The sequence below is a fragment of the Papio anubis genome, chromosome 4, assembly GCF_008728515.1.
Source record: "Papio anubis isolate 15944 chromosome 4, Panubis1.0, whole genome shotgun sequence".
Classification (NCBI taxonomy): domain Eukaryota; kingdom Metazoa; phylum Chordata; class Mammalia; order Primates; family Cercopithecidae; genus Papio; species Papio anubis.
This window is the reverse complement of record NC_044979.1, coordinates 53459833-53483373: the sequence shown is the minus strand read 5'-3', so window position 1 is coordinate 53483373 and position 23541 is coordinate 53459833. Positions and strand designations below refer to the sequence as shown.

The window sequence follows — 23541 nt, the reverse complement described above, 5'->3', positions numbered from 1 at the left end:
ACCAAGGTAGCAGGACTGCTTGAGCCCAGGGTTCAAAATTAGCCTAAACAACACAGCAAGACCTCATCTCTACAAAAAAAATGCAGAAAAATTGCCCTGGCATGGTAGCATGCGCCTGTGGTCCCAGCTATTTGGAAGGCTAGGATGGGAGGATCACATGAGCCCAGAAGGTTGAGGCTGAGGTGAGCCAAGATTGTGCCACTGCACTCCAGCCTGGGCAACAGAGCGAGACCCTGTCTCAAAAAAAAAAAAGAAAAAAAAATTTTTTTTGTAATTATCCAAATGTGGTGGTGCATACCTGCAGTCCCAGTTAGTCACGAGGCTGAGGTAGAAAACCACTTGAGCCCAGAAGTTTGAGGCTGCAATGAGCTATGATCATGCCACATGCACTCTAGCCTGAGCAACAAAGTGAGACCTGTCCCCACTCTAAAAATTTAAAAAAAAAAAAATTGTTGTGCTGATCAGTAAGCAAACTGATTAACTTTACTCCCCACAAATCCGCAGCAAGTTTCCCTTTCTTCTAGGTACCTCAGAATAGACCGCACAATTCTATTGTGTACACGGTCTTCGAGAGCAAGAGCTCTGAGATCAGAAAGGCTGAATCTCAGCCCTGCACCTCAGATGCAGTTTTTTTTTGGTTTTTGTTTGTTTGTTTATTGGTTTGTTTGTTTTGAGACAGGGTCTCGCTCTGTCGCCCGGGCTGGAGTGCAGTGGCGAGATCTCGGCTCGCTGCAGGCTCCGCCTCCCGGGTTCATGCCATTCTCCTGCCTCAGCCTCCCGAGTAGCTGGGACTACAGGCATCTGCCACCACGCCCAGCTAATTTTTTGTATTTTTAGTAGAGACAGGGTTTCACTGTGTTAGCCAGGATGCTATCGATCTCCTGACCTTGTGATTCGCCCGCCTCGGCCTCCCAAAGTGCTGGGATTACAAGTGTGTGCCACCGTGCCCAGCCTCAGATGCAGTTTTAAAGGAGCTCCTGCTGGCTGCAGATAAAATCATATGTATCAACAAATATAATAAAACCCAAACATTCCTGAATCCATAAGTCACTTAATTGTTTTCTTTTTTTTGGAAGGCAGTGTATCAACTATTTTCAATGTGCTAAGCAAAAGGAAAGAATCAAGCATGCATCCTGACTTTCCCACACAAACTCAACCTGAAGTATACAAATAGTTGATATGGGAATATTTATCTTTTTTGTAGAAGTGAGATCTCACTATGTTCCCCACTCTAGGCTCAAATTCTTGGCCTCAAGTGATCCTCCCACCTTGGCCTCCCCAAATGCTGGGATGACAGGCATGAGACACCACACCGGGCAAGAAAGTTTCTCTTTACAAAATACTCCAGAAATGAATAAATAAGAAACAGTAATATTACACTATCACCTTTTGAAAAAACTAATGAATTAATGAATGTAGGCAATGGTCAGTGAATAACATCACAAAAGACAAGACAATCAGGCATACACGCATGTAAGGAAAAAGAAAGTTAGGACTTAGTTTTGTCAAAAGGTAATGACTTTTAAAAAACATTTTTCCCCCCGAAAAAATTACTGGGCGCAGTGGCTCAAGCCTGTAAACCTAGCACTTTGGGAGGCCAACATGGGCAGATTGCCTGAGCTCAGGAATTTGATGCCAGCCAGGGCAATGTGGTAAAACCCCATCTGTACCAAAATACAAAAAAATTAGGTAGGTGTGGTGATGCACACCTGTAATCCCAGCAGCTGAGGTGGGAGAATCGCTTGAACTGGGGGGGCAGAGGTTGCAGTGAGCCAAGATCACACCAATGCACTCCCACCTGGGCAACAGAGTGAGACTCCATTTCAAAAAAAAAAAAAAAAATTGGGCCAGGCGTGGTGGCTCACACCTGCAATCCCAGCACTTTGGGAGGCCAAGGCGGGTTGACTGCCTGACCTCAGGAGTTCAAGACCAGCCTGGGTAACACGGTGAAACCCCGTCTCTACTAAAATACAAAAACATTAGCCAGGTATGGCGCTGTGCACCTGTAATCCCAGCTACTTGGGAAGCTGAGGCAGGAGAATCGCTTGAACCAGGGAGGCAGAGGTTGCCGTCAGCGAAGATCGCACCACGCACTCCAGCCTGGGTGACAGAGTGAGACTCTGTCTCAAAAAAAATTGCAACAGAGGTAATGAACTGTTGGAGGGGCAGGGAGGTATGATGTCAGTGGGTGTGCATCTTGAACTCCTTTTCTTATTTAAAATAAGAAAAAGAAAAGAAATAAGAAAAAAAAAACTTGTTTTCAAATAGAAAAACAAGTAAAAGAACTAGCAGTATACAAAAGAAAAAAAAATAACTAATTAATATAAAAGGGCAAAGTCGCACCTCATTTATAACCAAAAAATGTAAATTAAAATGACATCTATTTGTTTTAACTGCATTGTCCAGGGCTCACAACAATTCAATAACAAGTATTACGAACATATGAAATGGCAAAACCAGTTGGGCATGGTGGCTCACACACTTTGGGAGGCAAGGCTGGCCCGACATTTGAGGCCAGGAGCCCAAGACGGCGAAACCCTGTCTCTACTAAAAATATGAAAAATTAACCGGGGGTGGTAGCACATGCCTGTAATCCAAGCTACTTGGGAGGTTGAGGCATGAAAATCACTTGAACCCAGGAGGCAGAGGTTACACTGAGCTGAGATCGCACCACTGCACTCCAGCCTGGATGACAGGAAGACCCTGTCTTGAAAAATAAACTGGCAAATCCTTCCCGGAGATTACTTGGGCAACATGTTTCAAAACACATTTTTTTATTTTTTCAAGACAGAGTCTTGCTCTGTTGCCCAGGCTGGAGTGCAGTGGCACAATCTCAGCTCACTGTAACCTCTGCCTCTCAGGTTCAAGCAATTCTGTCTCAGCCTCCTGAGTAGCTGGGACTACAGGTGTGCAACATCACACCCAGCCAATTTTTGTATTTTTGGTAGAGATGGGGTTTCACCATGTTGGGCCAGGCTGGTCTCAAACTCCTGACCTCATGCGATCCACCCACCTCGGCCTCCCAAAGTGCTGGGATTACAGGCGTTAGCCACCATGCCCAGCCCAAAACATTTTTTAAATGCCTGCTGACATAGTAATTGGAAATCTAGAAGTTTATGTTCTAAAAAATGAATGCTCACAGGTGTACATTACATACAACAAAAGAAAAACCTCTAAACATAAATGTCCAATAGTGAGAAACTGATTAAATTGCTCAAATGTAGTGAAATTTCATTAATCATTCTTACAAAGAACATGTAGGCAAACAGGAAATATGCTTAGAATATATTCTTAAGCATTTAAAAGCTCACAATAAAATGGTATGGTGGGTATGTCAATTTTCTAACAAAGAAACAATTTATGAGCTGGGTGCAGTGGCTCCTGCCTGGAATCCCAGCACTCTGGGAGGCTGAGGTGGGAAGACCACTTGAGCCCAGGAGTTCAAGACCAGCCTGCGCACCACAGGGGATCCCACTTCTATTTTTAAAAAATAAAAAACTTACAAAGGAGCCTAGAAGGATTCACACCAAAATATTATCAAAGTCCTAGATACTGAAAGTCAAGTATTTTTTCTGTTTTATACTCTTCTGTAAATTTTTATTTAACTGCAAAAGACCTGAATTAATCTAACAACTGGAAAAATAAAACATCACACACATGCCACTAGCTAAACTGACTATAAGGATTTTAATAATACGAACTCTATTGAAAACTAGTTTCAGATCCTGGGCAATTCATTTAAGCTCTCTGGACCTGTTTCTTAACAGAAAAAAATCAGAAGCTGAACTAGGTAAGTGGTTTTCAAACTGTGAAATCATACATGTAAAGTGCTTTAGTACAAGAGCTGGCACAGAGTGAACACTAATGCACACTAACACTGTAGTACTAACACACTAATACTACTAACCAAGGACTCGCTACAGTGATAAACAGAACTTGCAGGCAAGCACAAGAATTCTGGGCCCATAACTCTCATTTCAACCTTTCAACCACTTGCCTTTTATGCTTCAAATACTGGACTCTGGATATAATTTCAAGTAAAGAAAAGGTTCCACTGTTTTAAAATGACTTGACTAGTTAATCCCTAAAGTCACTTATAACATAATATCAAGCTAAATATTACACACCTGTATTCTCATTCCTTTGGCAAGTCCAGATATACCCTCAATGAACAAATATTCATGGTGAACAAACAATAAAAATCTGGATAAGTTGTATTTGACATGATTCTAATATAATGCATAATAAATTTTTGTTAATTCTGAGATTCTATGATGGTTTTCCTCCTAACCCTCTTTCAAAGTATAGGTACTGGTCACTAAAAATTTTCTGTAGTTACTCCCTGTTTGGTATTATGAAACTCTCGGCCTTTTTACAGAAAGCAAAAAGGTGTACACTAAACAAAAAGACATCTTTAGGTAATCTTTTTTTTTTTTTTTAAGACGGAGTTTCGCTCTGTTGCCCAGGCTGGAGTGGAATGGCGCGATCTTGGCTCACTGCAACCTCCGCCTCTTGGGTTCAAGTGATTCTCCTGCCTCAGCCTCCCAAGTAGCTGGGATTACAGGCGCCCGTCATGACGCCCAGCTAATTTTTGTATTTTTAGTAGAGACTCAGCCTCCCAAAATGCTGGAATTACAGGTGAGAGCCACCATGCCTAGCCACCTTTAGGAAATCTTAAAATTGTGCCTTTTAACTTGAAGAAAATACCTCTCAAATTACTGTGCATTAAGGACTAGGAAATAGCATTAACTTCGGTAGTATATTCACTACTCAATCAAGACACTCTCAAGGCCGCTTATAAAGCCTGGTATTTACTCACTTATACTACTTTCCCTCCAACCTAAGTAAGCACTTCAACAGCAAACTAGTACTAACAATTCTAAAAACCAAGAAGCCCACCAGATAAACTATGTTCCTGACTTCTAACTCTGACAATATTTTTTCCATGACTTTATTTTAATTTTACAAATTAGAGCAAAGATAAACAGTTTATCTGCTGTTTCCATGACCATCTTTCTAATCAGGAATTCCTACTGTTCTAATTAGAAAAGGTTAATAAGGTTAAAAATAAGAAACTAACGCAAGGACTCAAGAGATACAAGGATAGGACAAAGTTATTCTAACCTTTGAGTTAGCCTCTTCTCACTCCAGGATCAGTTATATCCATGTGGAGACAAGTGTGGCCTAGGGGAGACTCTAGTTCCAGCCCACTGGCCATACTTACTAGGTTCTATGACCTTAGGCAAGCTATTCTAACCCTCAAGACCTGTTTATCTAATTTGCAAAAAGGGGACAACAATATCTAGCGTACACGACAGTTATGAGGCTTAAATGAGAATGAATAGGAATGTCATAAACATTTGTTCCCTCTCCCATTCCTTTATGCCTGAAAATCAGGCTCTCATTTGATTCTTTTTTTCCCTGAGGGGAGGAAGAGCAGCCGAAACAACTCCCAGTGTTAATGTTCATCCCTTCCAGCAGTTCTCAAAGTGTAGTTCACAAACCTTCAGAAGTCCCCAAGATCACACCTATTTCCATAATGATTCAAGACATTATTTGCCTCTTTCTGTGTCAACATTTGCACTGACAAAGTAAAAGGAATGGTGGATTAAGCTGCTGGCATCTTAGCACAAATCAATGTGGTGGCCCCAAGCTGTACTAGCAGTCCTTGCATTTAACTTTCAGTTAAAAAGTTGCCAGGTTCATATAAGGATATTCTTGATGAAACAATGAAAAAATTAATTTCATTAACTCTCAATGCTGAGTTGACAGTGTTTTCATACTCTATGTGCTAAAATGGGAAGCATTCCTGCTACCAACCAAAGTAAAATGCATGTCTCCAGGAAAAACACTTGTGCAATCATTTTATTTGCTTTTTCCAGAGAATGCTGTTTTTAGTTTATTAACAGACAACCCTTGGTTATTCAAATTTGGGAACCTGACAGACATTTTTCTCAAAAGTGTATGAAATGAGCTTGTTGCTTTAAAGAAAATATACAAGAACACAGTTTGGGTTTGAATATTTTCTTCATATATTTCAACAAAAATAACATATCACAACAGAGTGAAGGCAGAAGCATATATGAGAATCTGGCTTTAATTAAGCCAGACATTTAAAAAAAATTGCAAAAATGTCCAACAATGTCATTCTTCTCATTAGTTTTAAAAAGTATCCCTTTCTGTTGTTGTTGAGACAGGATCACATTGTCATCCAGGCTGGAGTGCAGTCACTGCAGCCTCAACCTCCCAGGCTCAGGTGATCCTTCCACCTCAGCCTCACAAGTAGCTGGAACTACAGGTGTGCACCACCACTCCCGGCTAATTTTTGTATTTTTTCAGTAGAGACGGGGTTTCACCATGTTGCCCAGGCTGGTCTTGAACTCCTGAACTCAAGCAATCCACCCACCTCAGCCTCATAAAGTGCTGGGATTACAGGCATGAGCCACCATGCCAAGCCAAAAGCATACATTTTTATTTTAAAATATGCTCTAAGTTTTTGGGGGTTTTTTGTTTGTTTTGTTTTTTGATATAGAGTCTCGCTCTGTCACCCAGGCTGGAGTGCAGTGGATGATCTCAACTCACTGCAACTGCTGCCTCCTGGATATAAGCAATTCTCCTACTTCAGTCTCCAAAGGAGCTGGGATTACAGGCGCATGCCACCTGCCCAGCTAATTTTTGTATTTTTAATAGAGGCAGGGTTTCACCATGTTGGCCATGCTGGTCTCGAACTCCTAACCTAAGGTGATCCACCCACCTCAGCCTCCCAAAGTGCTGGGATGACAGGCGTGAGCCACCACACCCAGCCTAAAATTATGCTACTTGTTAACATACAATAAATTTATTATTTTAAGTGTACTGACAGCTACACGTTTTTAATTTCTGGCAAAGCAAGTACCAATTGATATAAACTGCATTACAAGGCTCTTTGGGCTCCTAAATAACTTTCTAGAGTCTGTCCTAAGAGCAAAATGTTTAAGAATCAGTGTTTATACCGTTACTAAATTCCTTAATACAGGCTATTTGGATAAACAGAAATGTCACTCAGTATTCATTTTATGTTCTTTCTGTCATATACTTAAGAGCAAATAACCTCATTACCCCTACTTTTTGTTTAATCTCCAACTGTCAATATTCTAGCTTAATTAACCTTTTTTGAAACACACTTCTCATCATCCCTTTTGAAAATATGAGTAAGGTACCAATTCTCCAGAAAACTCTTGCACACTGCAGAATTCATGCGAGTTCTGAGTCCAAGGACTCTGTCCTTTGGTCTATTCCACTAGACACTGGTATGAAATCCTGGTACTAGACAGCAGTGAGGTATCAGTATTGTACATGTCCAGTTTTTAACCACTGTATTCCAAAGAATACATTGTCACAAATCAAATGACAAGCCAAACTATAAAACATAATTTACATGAATGAGTAAAATTCATGTTTTAAAACAAAACCCAAGCAATATTTTCAAGTAAAACAAGAGTCACATCTCAGCTAAAATAAAAACAAATCCAAAAGGGTGAAAATTAAACCTACTGCATCTTTTAAACTGCTTAATTCACTCGATATTTCAAAATTAATTTGGAAATCACAGCTAAGAAAAACATATGTTCACAGTATCATCCTGTACATATCTAATTTCTGTGAAAATGTAACACACTATTTTTAAATTCTACACATGCTAATCAAGGAATCACAATTTTTCATCACTGCAAACGTCCTTTTCAATATGGTCTGAGTTATAATCAAAGTGGAATAATCTACTACTATATGTTCGTTTCTAAGAATAGAAGGGTTTAAGTATACAGCCCTCCATTTATGGTTTTGTGAATTTTTAAATTTTTAAATTTGTGAATTTTAAAAATTACCATCCTCTTTGTTCCTTCTACATTCTTGAAAGATTAGTTAAGAAACATATTAGTGATTAACAATTTTTAGTTTTTATTTTCAACATCCACTCCTAAATTTAACGCACTTGGTGGGAGGGATGGGGGGAGAATATAAGTCCCTTTAAAAATTTTTTTTCTAGTTATTTTTCCGGTTAAAGGAAACTAAATATGGCCTGAGAAGGACTCCGTACTTCAATATTTAAGTCCTTCTGGAGGAATCATAAGCTAACAGGTAGACAAGATTGAAAAACCTAACTAGGGGTATGTGCCTGTAAACATAGCTGAGTCCTGGCAAATCCCAGCAGCCACACTTTAACCATTCATACACTGCTGAGTGTTCAAACTGTGTTCGGCTAAGGCAAATGCTGACCTGTAACCAACCTGGCTGTTTATGTACCTCACTTCCGAGTTCTGGACATCACTTCCCTTTTTTTTTTTTTGGTCTATAAATATTCTTCCACCACATGGCTGCACTGCAGTGTCTGAATCTCCCATGATTCTTGGGGCTGCCCGATTCGCGAATTGTTCACCGCTCTATTAGACTCCTTTAAGTTTAATTCAGCTGAAGTTTTTCTCTTAACATTCCAAATAATAAAATGGTCTTTCTACCAACATACTTCATTAAATCTTCACATAGTTACATTTTCTCTTCAGTTGCATTGTCTATAGGTTGATTTTGCTATATATTTAAGGCAAATAACAAAGCAACATCTATACTTTTAAAAAGTGAGTGACACATACACACATTCTGTTTCTCCCACAATCACGCAAACACCCACACATATCCCTAACAAGGTACAAGAACAAACCTTGGAATATTCATATTTTGCTCAGCACCTCTCACCTTAATTCCTCTAACACAAAAATTTTACCAGCTTAATCATTTGGAAGAGGAGAAGAGGAACTACATCTTCAAAATGGACATAATTTATGTAAAACAACACATAGAGAAAACTCATCCATAAAATTTCTTCGTGTTTTTCAGTTTAAAAACACATCAATAATTACCTTGATAATAAGTTAAAGTACACATTTCCAGAAACAGCAACCAGTAAGCTCATTTCCACAGTACTCAAAATCAAGAGGCAAACTAAATGCATCTTGTAAGATGACCCAAAAAAAAATAAAATAAAATCAGTAATAATTTAGCCATTTAGTTTAAAAGTTATAGTTATAAAGCTAATTTTGCATTCAAGTGACAAAACCCTATCTACCATCAAAAACCAAAATGTGGCAAATACCTTCACATACAGCTTTTCCTTTTTTTAACCCATTTATGTCGAAGGTTGCAAAAATTTTTTTGTGAAAAGTCAGACCTTGGCAACCACCTGGAGCAGGATATAAATAACTCCTACAAGCTTAGTGTTCCAATAATGGAACACTAGGCATAAATGGGTTAATGAGACAAAGTCTTGCTCTGCTGCCCAGGCTGGAACAGCGGTGTGACCATAGCTCACTGTTGCCTTGAACTTTCAGGCCCATGCAATCCCTCTGCCTCAGCCTCCCAAGTAGGTGGGACTACAGGCAGGTACTGCCACACTTGGCTAGTTTTTAAATTTTTTTTGAAGAGACAAGGTCTTGCTATGTTGTACAGGCTCATCTCGAACTCCTGACCCCAAGTGACCTTCCCACCTCAGCCTCCCAAAGCGCTGGGATTACAGATGTGAGTCACTACACCTGGCCCTTACACAGTTCTTAAAAGTGAATTCCAGATAAACAGATATACACATGCACAGCAATAACAGTCTGCACACGAAGACCACTCAATGGGGAAATTACAGCCTCTTCAACAAATGGTGCTAAGACAACTGGGTAACCACATGCAAAAAAATGAGGTTGGACTCCTCCCTCCTCATACCTTATACAAAAATAAACTTAAAATCAACAAATAGCCTTTCCGGCAGTGACGACCTACCCACACAAGAACGTGCCTCTCGTAAAGGATCTCCTTCATCCCTCCCCAGAAGAGGAGAAGAGGAAACACAAGAAGAAACGCCTGGTGCAGAGCCCCAATTCCTATTCATGGATGTGAAATGCCCAGGATGCTATAAAGTCACCACAGTCTTTAGTCATGCGCAAACGGTAGTTTTGTGTGTTGGCGGCTCCACTGTCCTCTGCCAGCCTACAGGAGGAAAAGCAAGGCTTACAGAAGGATGTTCCTTTAGGAGGAAGCAGCACTAAAGGCACTCTGAATCAAGATGAGTGGGAAACCATCTCAATAAACACATTTTGGATTTAAAAAAAAATAGACAAATAACCTACATGTAAGAGCTGAAATCATAAAACTCTTAGAAGATAACATACAGGTAAATCTTCATGACCTTGGGTATGACAACAGATTCTTAGATGTAACACCAAAAAAGCATGTGCAACAAAAGAAAAAACTGTACACTGAACTTCATCAAAATTAAAAACTTTTCTGTATCAAATGACATTATCAGGAAAACGAAAAGACAACCTGCAGAATGGAAGAAAATGTTAACAAATCTGATAGGGGTCTAGTACCTGGAATATATAACACACAACAACAAAAATAAGCTAATTGATTTTAAAATGAGTGAAAGACTTTAATAGAATCTGTCAAATAAAATATACAAATGGTCAACAAGAATATGAAAAGATGCTCAACACCATTATTCATAAGGAGAATGCAAATAAAAATGAGGCACAACTTCACACCCACAAGGATGGCTAATGATAAAAAGTTAAAAACAACAACAACAAGTACTGGAAAAGATGTGGAGAAACTGAAATCCTTGTACACTGCTGGTGGGAATATAAAATGGTATCTTTGCTGTGGAAAACTGGAGATTTCTCAAAAAGTTAAACACAGAATTACCATACAACCCAGCAATTCCATTCATAGGAAGACACCAAAAGAAGTGAAAACTAGTACTTCAAATTATATGTACAACCATGATCACAGCAGCATTATCCACAATAGCCAAAAAGTGAAAACAACCCAAATGTCTACCAATAGATGAATGGATAAACAAATCCTGGTGTATAGATACAATGAAATATTATGTAGCCATAAAAAGGAGTGGAATGTTGGGCCAGGCACAGTGGCTCAAGGCTGTAATCCCAGGACTCCGGGAGACCAAGGCGGGCAGATCACTTGAGGTCAGGAGTTGGAGACCAGCCTGGCCAACATGTTGTGAAATCCCATCTCTACTAAAAACCCACAAACTAGCCGAGCATAGGAGCTTGTGCCTGGGGTCCTAGCTACTCAGGAGGCTGAAGCGGGAGAATCGTTTGAACCCAGCAGGCAGAGGCGGAGGCTGCAGTGCGACGAGATCGTGACACGGCACTTCAGCCTGGGCAACAGAGGGAGTCTTGAATGTTGATCCATGCTGCAATATGGATGAACCTCAGAAACATCATGCAAAGTGAAAGAAGCCAGACACAAAAGGTCATGTTTTATATAACTGCATTTACATGAAATACCTAGAAGAAGTAAATCAACAGAGACAAAAATCCATATTGGCTCACAGGGGTTGGGGCAGGGGGAAATGGGGAGCAGCTGCTTAATGGGTCGAGTTTCCTACTAGGGTGACAAAACATCTTGGAACTAGACAGAAGTGGTGGCTGCACAGCATTACAAATGTATTAAATGCCACTGAAATGTTCACTTGTAAAATGGTGAATTTCATCTTATGTAAATATAACCTCAATGACAAAAAGAAAAAGTTTGCACAGATGTCTTATTAGCTAGTCTATACATCTCCACTTCAGCCAAGGAACGCTCTCCACAGCTCCAAGGTCCCCACTAAAACTCTAAAGCCTCCCTGGCTCACAGCCTGGGTGCAGTTGGAGACAAAACACAGGATCAAAAATGTCCGGCCAGACACGGTGGCTCATGCTTGTAATCCCAGTACTCTGGGAGGCCGAGGTGAGTGGACCACTTGAGGCCAGGAGTTGGAGACGAGCCTGGCCAACATGGTGAAATCCTGTCTCTACTAAAAATACAAAAGTCAGCTGGGCATGGTGGCACGCTGCTGTAGTCCCAGCTACTTGGGTGGCTGAGGCACATGAACTTAGGAGGTGGAGGCTGCAATGAGCCAAGATGGCACCACCGCACTCCAGCCTGGGCAACAGAGTGAGACTCCATCCAAAAAAAAAGTCCTACAAAAAGAAACAGTAAGAACATACATTTACATAAATATTGAAATTTTATGCTAGAGAAAAAAATGCTACAGAAAAGTATACACTAAAACTTCCTTAACAAAATTCAAAAACAAATGAAAGTAAAGCCTTCTGCAAACCCAAGCAGTGGCAAATATTCATGTCTGCATTACCTTCACCAATGTTAGAAAATAGCAAGCAACATATGACTTCCTCCTAAATTTCAAACTTCCAGCTACAAAGGAGAACCACACAGAATCTTTCTAAAAACACCTACCCATATTCCGTGTTTGAGACACTGTAGGCAGTCTATTACTTTTGCAAGGGCTGACTCTTAATGCAAATAAAATTATAATACTTGCACTGTTAAGAATGTTGAAAACAAAAACGTCTTTCTTCTCAGCTACTTGCTACATACTTTACTCAGCACCAAAGTATACCAGATGCTACATGCTAACACAGAACATAAAGGAATAGTGTTTCTTGCCTTTTAGAGTGAATATTTTAAGAAGAACATAGTGGAAATAATACATTAATTTCCAAAAAGATAAGGTACTACATATTCAACACTATAGAAATAATTTGAGGACATGACACTCACATCTTTCCTGTAGTGGACCCAAGCTGACTGGGTGAAAAACTTCAGCTAAAGAGGCATTCTTCCAGATATGAAAGACCAACTCAAGTATGCTCAGGAAAAATCAATTTTTGGAAGGATTCAAACTCTCCTTAAAAACACTTTGGTCAGACTATTCGTGGGGGGCGGGGGGGGCGGTGGAGTCTCGCACTGTCGGCAATGGCGCTATCTCGGCTCACTGCAACCTCCACCTCCAGGGTTCAAGCAATTCTCCTGCCTCAGCCTCCCAAGTAGCTGGGATTACAGGTCCCCACCACCATACCTAGCTAATTTTTTTTTTTTTTTTTTTTTTTTTTTTTTTTTTTTTTTTTGGTATTTTTAGTAGAGACGGGATTTCACTATCGTGGCCAGGCTGGTCTCGAACTCCAGACCTCGTGATCTGTCCACCTCGGCCTCCCAAAGTGCTGGGATTACAGGTGTGAGCCACCGTGCCCAGCCAACTATTATCTTTCTTTCCTTTCTTTCCTTTTCTTTTCTTTTTCTGAGATGGAGTCTCGCCCTGTTGCCCAGGCTGGAGCGCAGTGGTGCAATCTCAGCTCACTGCAACCTCCGCCTCCCAGGTTCAAGCAATTCTCCGCCTCCCTAAGTGCTGGGATTACAGGCGTGAGCCACCACGCCCGGCCTGGCCAGACTATTCTTAACAGAAAATCTAGCTAATGAATGTACAATACAAATAAGCAAAGTTGGTAGGCCCATAGAATGCTAAGGAATGTTACCGTTTTAGTGACTGTGTCCATGAGGCACTATGCCTGGCACTGTCAATATCTGCTACCATCCCAGCACTTTGGGAGGCCAAGGTGGGCAGATCACCTGAGGTCAGGAGTTTCAGACCAGGCTGGCCAACGTGGCGAAAACCCGTCTTTACTAAAAATACAAAAATTAGCCAGATGTGGTGGTACACACCTGTAATCCCAGCTTCTTGGGAAGCTGAGGCAGGAGAACTGCTTGAGCCCGGGAGGCAGAGGTTGCAGTGAGCCGAGATCACACCACTGCACTCCAGCCTGGGTAGCAGGGCAAGACTGTCTCAAAAAAATAAAATGAAAATTAAAAAAATCTGTTACCATTAATACTCAATAGTCCTATCTTTCCTATTGTAAAATCCACCATGTTAATTGCAGAAGGTACATTAGGAAGTCAACTGGAGCCATTCTTCATTAACAATCACTTAAGAGGCAGTTTCATTCAAGCAAGCTTTTATAAATCCCAACTGTATTCTCCCCCCAAAAGGCAGCAGTCAACACCCTTACACATACTAACCTAATAATCAAGTGATCTAAGTCGTCACACAAGTCAATAAAGAAAACAATTAACAAAACAGAATCAAAGAAAGCATTTTACCTCACCACTAAAGAGCATCTTTGAAACTAGTGACTATGCTTTTGGAGAATGGGTGTTAAAATAGCTAGGCTTACAATTATATAAAACACATTTCTCCAGCTCTTTAACAAGGTGTCACAAGAGATTATTACATGCCTTTGTGAAATCAAGAACTAGTGTGTATGGCTAAGGAACTCTGTTGATCCCTCTGTAAATGCCATGCAGTCCACATGAAGCAACCAAGAGAGAAATGTCAAGACAAGTTCGTATGCCATCCTAAAGAGGAACTAAGACTAGAAACCAAGTCTTCTGACAAACTCTATTTTTTTAAAATGATGTCCATTATTTAATGGCATAATTTTCCCCTAGTTTCTCAAGGCAAAAAAATTTTTAAAAAGATCAACTGGATACAGTGGCTCACACCTGTAATCTGAGCACTTTAGGAGGCTGAAGCAGGAGGATCGCTTGAGCCCAGGAGTTCAAGACGAACCTGGGCAACATAGCGAGAACTCATCTCTACAAAAAGTTAAAAAGTTAGTCAGGCACAGTAGCACATACCTGCAGTCGCAGCTACCTGGGATACTGATGCAGGGGGATCACCTGAGCCTAAGAGGTCAAGGGTGCAGTGAGCCTAGATCGCACCACTGTACTCCAGCCTGAACAAGAGAAGACCCTGTCTCTTAAAAACAATAACAAAAAAAGTCTTGGTGTATGTGCTTGGCTGAGAAGCCAACAGGGCGAAGCTACCATCTGTGGGACTATGACTGAAGGCCTCTAAGTCAGAATCCCATCCAGGCGGAAAAACAGGGCAATGCCACAGGGCCTTGGATAGCCTCGGCTACTGGTCCCCTGCTGCCGGCGGGACACTCTGCCCTACCACGCATGGGGACACAGGTCTGGTGCGGAAAGCCCCTCTTCCTGGGAAACAAAGTGTGGCAGTAAAGGTGGCCACCCCCTCTCCTGTCACACAACACACATTCATGGGGAAACCTGGCACTAAACCTTTCACAGATGACCTGCTTCTGGGTCAAGGTTTCATAGGTAGCAGAGCAGCTGCCTCGGTGCAATCTACTGAAAGTCAGCCCTTGACACAAGAGTTTGTTAACAAGCAAAAAACAAAAATAAAAATAAATAAAATAATTTTTTTAAAAAATTAAAGAAAAAATCATTTTTAAAAAGTCATCCTTGACTTTCCTCTTAATTCATACCCTATCATTAAATCCAATCAGTTCTACATTCAAAATAAGTCCTTAATCTGACTACCTCATCTCCTCATACTAAGACCACCTGGTCAAGCCACATTACAACCCACCAACTAGACTATTCCAACAGCATGCTCTCTAGTCTCCTAGCTTTCACTCTTGCCACTCTATAATCCATTCCCCATACGGTGGTCAGAGTGACTTTTTAAAATTTGAAACAAAGCTGCAGAAAGGCATAGTACAAAGAACTTTTTCATACTGCTTTGAAGTACATTATCTTCTCCATTACTTACAGTAATCCTGAGAAATAACTATAATAAGTTTACTTTCTCTTTTTTCATGGATAGACAAGGCTCAGAGAAGTGCACTGATTTGCCCAACATTAAACAGCGAGTAATTGGCAAGATCATGACTGGCCTTGTAAGTACTATCAATTATGCCATTCAAGTCCCTCCGCATGTATGCCACTTATTAATCACCCTCGTAAGTCCTAACATCCTTTCAATGCCCAGAATTACAGGAATGTTTCAAAAGAACAGCTAGAGGTACGGAAACACTATGATTTTCAACCCTATCTACAAATTTCTCTCCTGCTAAAAGCATAATTCATGCTCTGACTACAGGTCTACCACATGGCAAATGTTTTTGTAAAGAATTCAAGGTGGCTGGGCACAGTGGCTCATGCCTGTAATCCCAGCACTTTGGGAGGTGGAGACGGGTGGATCACCTGAGGTCAGGAGTTCAAGACCAGCCTGACCAACATAGTGAAACCTGGTCTCTACTAAAAATACAAAAAATTACCCGGGTGTGGTGGTGGGCGCCTGTAATCCCAGGTACTCAGGAGGCTGAGGCAGAAAAATTACTTGAACCCAGGAGGCGGAGGTTGCAATGAGCTGAGATCATGCCACTGCACTCCAACCAACCTGGGCGACAAGAGCAAAACTCCATACCAAAAAAAAAGTTCAAGATATAAGCAAAAGACCCCCAATAATGAGCAGTTTAGCAGCATATTCCATGAGGCAGCAAGCTACAGCATGCCAGCTGTATTTGTTAGGACACATGAGCTAAAAACGGCCTTTACATTTTTGTTTTAATGGCTGGGGGAAAAAAATCAATGGAATATTTCATGACACCTGAAAATTCTTAGTTAATTCAAACTTCTGTGTCCATAACTGAAGTTTGATTAGAACACAACCATGCTCATTTGTTTATCTATGGTCCATGGCTGCTTCCACACTACAATGGCAGAGTTAAGCAGTTGCAATAGAGGTCACATGGCCTGAAAAGTCTAAATTATGTATCTGGTCCTTTACAGAACAAGTTTGCTAACCACTGCCAATCTCTTGGTTTTGTACCCCTCGCCAGCATCCTGACGCTCTCCTCCCTGCCAAGTCCAGATGAAGCTTCCCCCCCTAGCATCTGATACTTCTCCCACCACTTCACACCGCATTTTGAGATGTATTAATTGCTACACATCTGACTCCACAGCCAGATAACAAAATAACAAGATGCTGAAGGGTGAGGCCCACATGTCCTGGTTTATTACTACATCCCCAGGGCCTAGCAATGCCCATTTATAGTAGGTGCCCAACACTGGCTGAATGAATGAAAGAAGACAAGATACTTAACACAGATTAGCTGATCTAAACAACTCTAAAATTTATAGGAATTTTTTTTTTTTTTGAGACAGAGTCTCACTCTGTCACCCAGACTGGAGTGTAGTGGCTGATCCCGGCTCACTGCAAGCTCCGCCTCCCAGGTTCATGCCATTCTCCTGCCTCAGCCTCCCGAGTAGCTGGGACTACAGGCACCGACCATCATAGCCGGCTAATTTTTGTATTTTTAGTAAAGACAGGGTTTCAACACGTTTTCCACGCTGGTCTCAAACTCCTGACCTCAAGTGATCGGCCCGCCTTGGCCTCCCAAAGTGCTGGGATTACAGGCGTGAGCCACAGTGCCCAGCCTATTCTTCTAGAAGATAGCAGAGATACAGATTATCAGACTTCCAGGGGAGACATACAAATGACTCTATCACTGGGCTCATTCCAATCAAAATCCCCAACTACATCCAAAATGGATCAGGGCTGGAGGATAGATTACAGAGTGCAAGGAGTGGTAAATCAATATGCAGCCCAATGTATTTTTTAAAGCACTTTTTAAAGTCCAGGGGTGGTGGCTCACACCTGTAATCCCAGCACTTTGGGAAGCCAAGGTGGGTGGATCACCTGAAGTCAAGAGTTTGAGACCAGCCTGGCGATCATGGTGAAACCCTGTCTCTACTAAAAATACAAAAAATCAGCCACGTGTGGTGGCAGGCGCCTGTAATCCCAGCTACTCAGGAGGCTGAGGCAGGAGAATCACTTGAACCCAGGAGGTGGAGGTTGCAGTGAGCTGAGATCACACCACTGTACTCCAGCCTCGGTGACAGAGCAAGGCTCTGTCTCAAAAAAAAAAAAAAAAAATTTAATAGAAACTTTGCCAGGTGCAGTGACATGTACCTGTAATCTCAGACACTCAGGAGGCTGATGTGGGAGGATCACTGAGGCCAGGAGTTCAAGGCCAGCCTGCGCAACACAGCAAAACCCCATCTCCTAAAAAATAAAAATAGGCCGGGAGCGGTGGCTCACGCCTGTAATCCCAGCACTTTGGGAGACCGAGGCGGGTGGATCACGAGGTCAGGAGATTGAGACCATCCTGGCTAACCCAGTGAAACCCCGTCTCTACTGAAAATACAAAAAATTAGCCAGGCGCAGTGGCGGGCGCCTGTAGTTCCAGCTACTCGGGAGGCTGAGGCAGGAGAATGGAGTGAACCCGGGAGGCAGAGCTTGCAGTGAGCCGAGATCATGCCACTGCACTCCAGCCTGGGCTACAGAGCAAGACTCCGTCTCAAAAAAAAAATAAAAATAAAAAAATAAAACTAAATATTTTTAATTAAGTACATAGAATAGGAACTGCGAGTTCCAGTCTCAGATGTGAGAAAAGAGTTTACATATTACTGATCTATAGGACCAGTTTTAACCACCTCCCCCAAATTTTCTTCTCCCACATTGCCTGAATCTTTATATATTTCACCATGTCACACTGCCTATTAGTCATCTAATTTATTCCCTCACCTTAAAAGAAAGCCCTTTTCTGAAATACAAATAGATCTGAAAAATGAAAGAAGATAACAAACTCTCATGTACTAATGTGGATGGATAAGGTAGTTTTAAGGGAAAGAGAACAGTAGGTATTACAAGAAGATGAAGACATCAAGGACTGAGACAGAACTAGATAAGATTCTGAAACAGAAAGAGCAGGGAAAACTAAGAATGCTGGGAAACAAATACAAAAATTAGCCCGGCATGGTGGTGGACACATGGAATCTCAGCTACTCAGGAGACTGAGGTGGGGAAAATTGCTTGAACCTGGGAGGTGGAGGCTGCAGTGAGCCGAGATTGCACCACTGCACTCCAGCTTGGGCGACAGAGCAAGACTCCGTCTTAAAAAAAAAAAAAAAAGGGCCGGGCGCGGTGGCTCAAGCCTGTAATCCCAGCACTTTGGGAGGCCGAGATGGGCGGATCACGAGGTCAGGAGATCGAGACCAGCCTGGCTAACACGGTGAAACCCCGTCTCTACTAAAAAATACATAAAACTAGCCGGGCGTGGTGGCGGCGCCTGTAGTCCCAGCTACTCGGGAGGCTGAGGCAGGAGAATGGCGTAAACCCGGGAGGCGGAGCTTGCAGTGAGCTGAGATCCGGCCACTGCACTCCAGCCTGGGCGACAGAGCCAGATTCCGTCTCAAAAAAAAAAAAGAATGCTAGGAAACAGAACAAAAGAGCAGCAGAAGATGGTAAAGGGTACAGAAAATGAAGTGACACCCAATTCAGCATTTTTCCCCATTTTCTCCTGTAGAAAAATAGAAGAAAGGGCTCATCTCTGTGGCTTAAGAACTCTATTAGAAAAGGGCCGGGCATGGTGGCCCACGCCTGTAATCCCAGGACTTTAGGAGGCCGAGGCGGGCAAATCATTTGAGGCTAGGAGTTCGAGACCAGCCCGGCCAATAATGTGAAACCCCGTCTCTACTAAACAAATACAAAAATTAGCCAGGCGTGGTGGCACACACCTGTAGTCCCAGCTACTCGGGAGACTGAAGCAGGAGAATCACCTGAACACAGGAGGCAGAGGTTGCAGTGAACCAAGATTACGTCCCAGCACTCCAACCTGGGCAGCAGAGCAAGACTCCGTCTCAAAAATATTAGAAATAAAAATAAAATAGCCTGGTGTGGTGGCTCATGCCTGTAATCCCAGCACTCTGGGAGGCCAAGGCAAGCGGAACACGAGGTCAGGAGATTGAGACCATCCTGGCTAATACAGTGAAACCCCGTCTTCTACTAAAAATACAAAAAAAATTAGCCAGGCGTGGTGACGGGCGCCTGTAGTCCTAGCTACTTGGGAGGCTGAGGAAGGAGAATGGTGTGAGTGAACCCAGGAGGCAGAGCTTGCAGTGAGCTGAGATAGCGTCACTGCACTCCAGCCTGGGCAACAGAGCGAGACTCTGTCTCAAAAAAATAAATAAAATAAAATAAATATAAAAATAAAAACAAAATAAAACCAGTAACAAAATGAGAATTGACTCCTGTCTCCATATTTCTATTCATTCCATAGCTAGAAATCTTTATAATGGTTGGAAGAAAAGGGGAGCAGGAGTGGCAAACATTAACAACAGGGGAAATAAACATTCGCCTTAATACTGACAGGACTCTTCCTAGAAAACCCAAGGAAATTAATTTGAAACTACTAGAATTAACGAATTCGATAATTTTTTAGATTAAAAGGGCATTCATACTTTACAGTAAGAAGGATTCTAAAACTGCATCCACGCCAGCAACACTAAGATTAAAAAGTGGTGGCAACAGCCCCACATGCAGTGGCTCCTGCCTGTAATCTAGGTGCTTTCTGAGGCCAAGGGAGGAAGACTGCTTGAGGCCAGAAGTTTGCAACCAACCTAGGCAATACAGTGAGACGCGTCTCTATTTAAAAAAAAAAAAAAAAAATTAGCCAGCATGGCTGGGCATGCCTATGGTTCCAGCTACTCAAGAGGCTGAGAAAAGGAGGGTCCCCTGAATCCAGGAATTTGACACTACAGTGAGCTGTGATTCTGTCATTGCACTCCAACCCAAGTGACAAAGCAAGACCCTGTGTCTTAAAAGAAAAAAAAAAAAAAGAAGGCCGGGCGTGATGGCTTACGCCTATAATCCCAGCACTTTGGGAGGCCAAGGTGGGTGGTTCACTTGAGGTCAGAAGTTTGACAACAGCCTGACCATCACGGTGAAACCCCATCTCTACCAAAAATATTTTTTTTTAAATTAGCTGGGTGTGGTGGTGCATCATGCCTGTAATCCCCGCTACTTGGGAGGCTGAGGCAGGAGAATCACTTGAACCCGGGAGGCAGAGGTTGCAGTGAGCCAAGATTGTGCCACTGCACTCCAGCCTGGGCAACAGAGCAAGACTCTATTTCAAAAAAAAAAAAAAGAGGTGATGGCAAACAAAATACAAATTGAGTACTGATAAATAGACTAAAATAGTATTTCTCTAGTCAGATTTAAATGTTAAATCCTTAAAACAACCACAAACGGTAAAATAATTCAATAAATGTACTTAAAACAAATAGTTATTGCACAATTAATTTAGATCATATTTCATAGTATATTCAACAAAGAAGTTCAGATGTATCAAAGAGTTACAAATAAATAATCCATTACATAAACTATTGATCCTAAAACCATATCCTGGCTTTGGGGGAGACAAGGAGAAAGAGTAATTTCTGAATAAAGAGACAAGAGAGATGAATAGTAAAGTTAAATGAGTTCTGACATAAAACACGTAAACCTTTGCCAAGTTCACTCCTTCAACAACTACTTTTTAAATGCATACAACATTTCACACACTGTGCTTAGGCCGATTTTTCAGCGTTTGAATAAATCACGTATGAGCCCTCATCTCACAGAACTGAGGTCTAGCAGAAAACACAGTAAACAGCACAAAAAGCATACAGCAAGTTGCAATAAATAAGTACTAGAGGAAAAGACACATATCTCCAAGGGAACACGAACTTAGGAGGGACCACAGATGGAACGGTCATCAAAGTCTCCAATGCATGACATCAAAGCTGACAACAAAAGGAAGAACTTGCACCTTGGCCAGGTACAGTGGCTCAGGCCTGTAATCTCAGCGTTTTGGGAGGCCGAGACAGGTGGATCACATGAGGCCAGGAGTTTGAGACCAGCCTGGCCAACAGGATGAAGCCCCATTTCTAAAAGAAAAAAAAAGAAGAACACATGCCAACCAGATGAAGACTGGGGAAAGCCAGCAGCACAAAGATCCAAAGCAGGTAAGAGAGGACTAACCTTAGTGACACCGGCAAAGCAAGGGCGACTGATACAAGGCAACATTCTAAAGCACCAAGAAAAACACAGCTTCCCACACAACAAATCATCAACAAAGGGAAAGGTACATTCCTCACCATCACCTGAAAAAACTAAACAAAATGTGAAGCCAAAAGTTGATGGAGATGAAGCAAAACAAGTACATACACACGATCAACAGAACTATAAACTTGGTTGCTCTTTCTAAAAGACAATCTGAAAATAATGACAGAAACTAGCATTGCTCATAACTTTGAACTCAATTAGATTCAAAATACCTTCTATTTCCAAAAAAAAAAAATAACTCTTCCTAACCTTAAAACTAACTGCACAAAAGATATCCACAGTGGGGAGAAAACAGTGATATTTAAAAAATAAGTGCTCGCTTCGTAGGCCAGGGACAGTGTCTCATGCCTGTAATCCCAGCACTTTGTGAGGTCAAGGTAGTTGGATCACCTAAGGTCAGGAGTTCAAGACCAGACTGGCCAACATGGTGAAACTCCATCTCTACTAAAAATACAAAAATTAGCAAGGCATGGTGGTGGGTGCCTACAAGTCCAGCTACTAGGGAGGCTGAGGCAAGAAAATAGCTTGAACCTGGGAGGTGGAGGCTGCAGTGAGCAGAGATCGTGCCACCACACTCCAGCCGGGGTGACAGAGTGAGACTCCGTCTCAAAAAAAAAAAACAAAAAATAAGTGCTCACTTCAGCAGCACATATACAACCGGAACAATACAGAAAAGATTAGCATGGCCTCTGCCCAAGGATGACTAGCAAATTCATGAAGTGTTCTGTAATTTTTTATATAAAAAAAATAAGGCCGGGCGTGGTAGCTCACACCTGTAATTCCAGCACTTTGGGAGGCCAAGGTGGGCAGGTCACGAGGTCAGGACTCGGAGACCAGCCTGGCCAACATGGCGAAACCCCATCTTTACTAAAAATACAAAAATTAGCTGGGTGTGGTGGCGCTCGCCTGTAATCCCAGCTACTTGGGAGGCTGAGGCAGAAGAATAGCTTGAACCCGGGAGGTGGAGGCTGCAGTAAGCCCAGATCGCGCCACTGCACTCCAGCCTGGGCGACAGAGTGAGACTCCGTCAAACAAACAAACAAACAAACAAATAGAAACAAGCAAAAAGCCTAAAACTAAGCATGTAAATTGTGATGTATGAAATTTTACATTAGAAATTATAAGAATATAGGTTGGATTAATACCCAGAAATGTTTACTGTAACAAATATTAAGTAATAACATTTAGCAGTTTGTGTATACAGATAATATACAAAACAAAGACCTTCAAAAATTTCTAATCTGAAGTGACAAATTTAATTAACGTTTAGTAATCACCGGTTGCTCTGCTCAGTATCATGTTCAACTGTATACAGTATTTTTAATTCAAACAATACACTAGAGAAAAAAGAGTATTTTCACATTTGCCCCTCAGAAATGAAAACTGCTAATATTACAAGAAATAGCTCCATATTCCCTGAAAAAAACATCCTGAGAGCCAATCTCTTTCCTACTTTCCAGCAGTAGTTACTTTCTGCTTCCTGCTAGTTCATTTTGTACAGTTTTATGAGAGGAGAGACAGAAAATAATATACATATACATTTATTAACAATATTTGGTAATGAGCTTTTGGAAAATGTTTATAAATAGTATCATGCTTTATGTACCATTTACCAAACATTCTAGCCTAATGCTGTAATAACTGATCCAAATATAAATACCAACTAATCTACATTTATACCATTATTACATATAAATATACACTGATTTCTTCTAGTCATTTATATCAGACAATGCTATGTTTCTGGGGGTTTTTTTGTTTTGTTTTGTTTGTTTTGAGACAGAGTTTCACTCCTGTTGCCCAGGCTGGAGAGAAGTGACGTGATCTCAGCTCACTGCAACCTGCGCGTTCCAGTTTCAAGTCGTTCTCCTGCCTCAGCCTCCCAAGTAGCTGGGATTAAA

General features: G+C 41.6%; 2 protein-coding genes and 1 non-coding gene across 17 annotated transcripts in view; 2 read left to right on the top strand and 1 right to left on the bottom strand.

Annotated features, from left to right (window-relative positions):
* Positions 1–23541, bottom strand: part of SRPK2 (SRSF protein kinase 2) — a 299124-nt gene that overhangs the window by 211678 nt on the left and 63905 nt on the right. The gene's annotated exons all lie outside the window — the stretch shown is intronic.
* On the top strand, positions 8887–10121 carry LOC110742884 (40S ribosomal protein S27-like). The gene has a single exon (XM_021936147.2). It carries the CDS (start codon positions 9717–9719, stop codon positions 10065–10067), a length of 351 nt encoding a protein of 116 aa, XP_021791839.2. The 5' UTR covers positions 8887–9716; the 3' UTR covers positions 10068–10121.
* On the top strand, positions 22271–22374 carry LOC116274701. Its single transcript, XR_004183484.1, has one exon. It is a non-coding gene; the product is annotated as a U6 spliceosomal RNA (small nuclear RNA).

What these genes read in the sequence shown, in the direction of transcription:
- LOC110742884 (XM_021936147.2), top strand. Translation starts at nt 9,717, where the DNA reads ATGAGGTTGGACTCCTCCCTCCTCATACCTTATACAAAAATAAACTTA.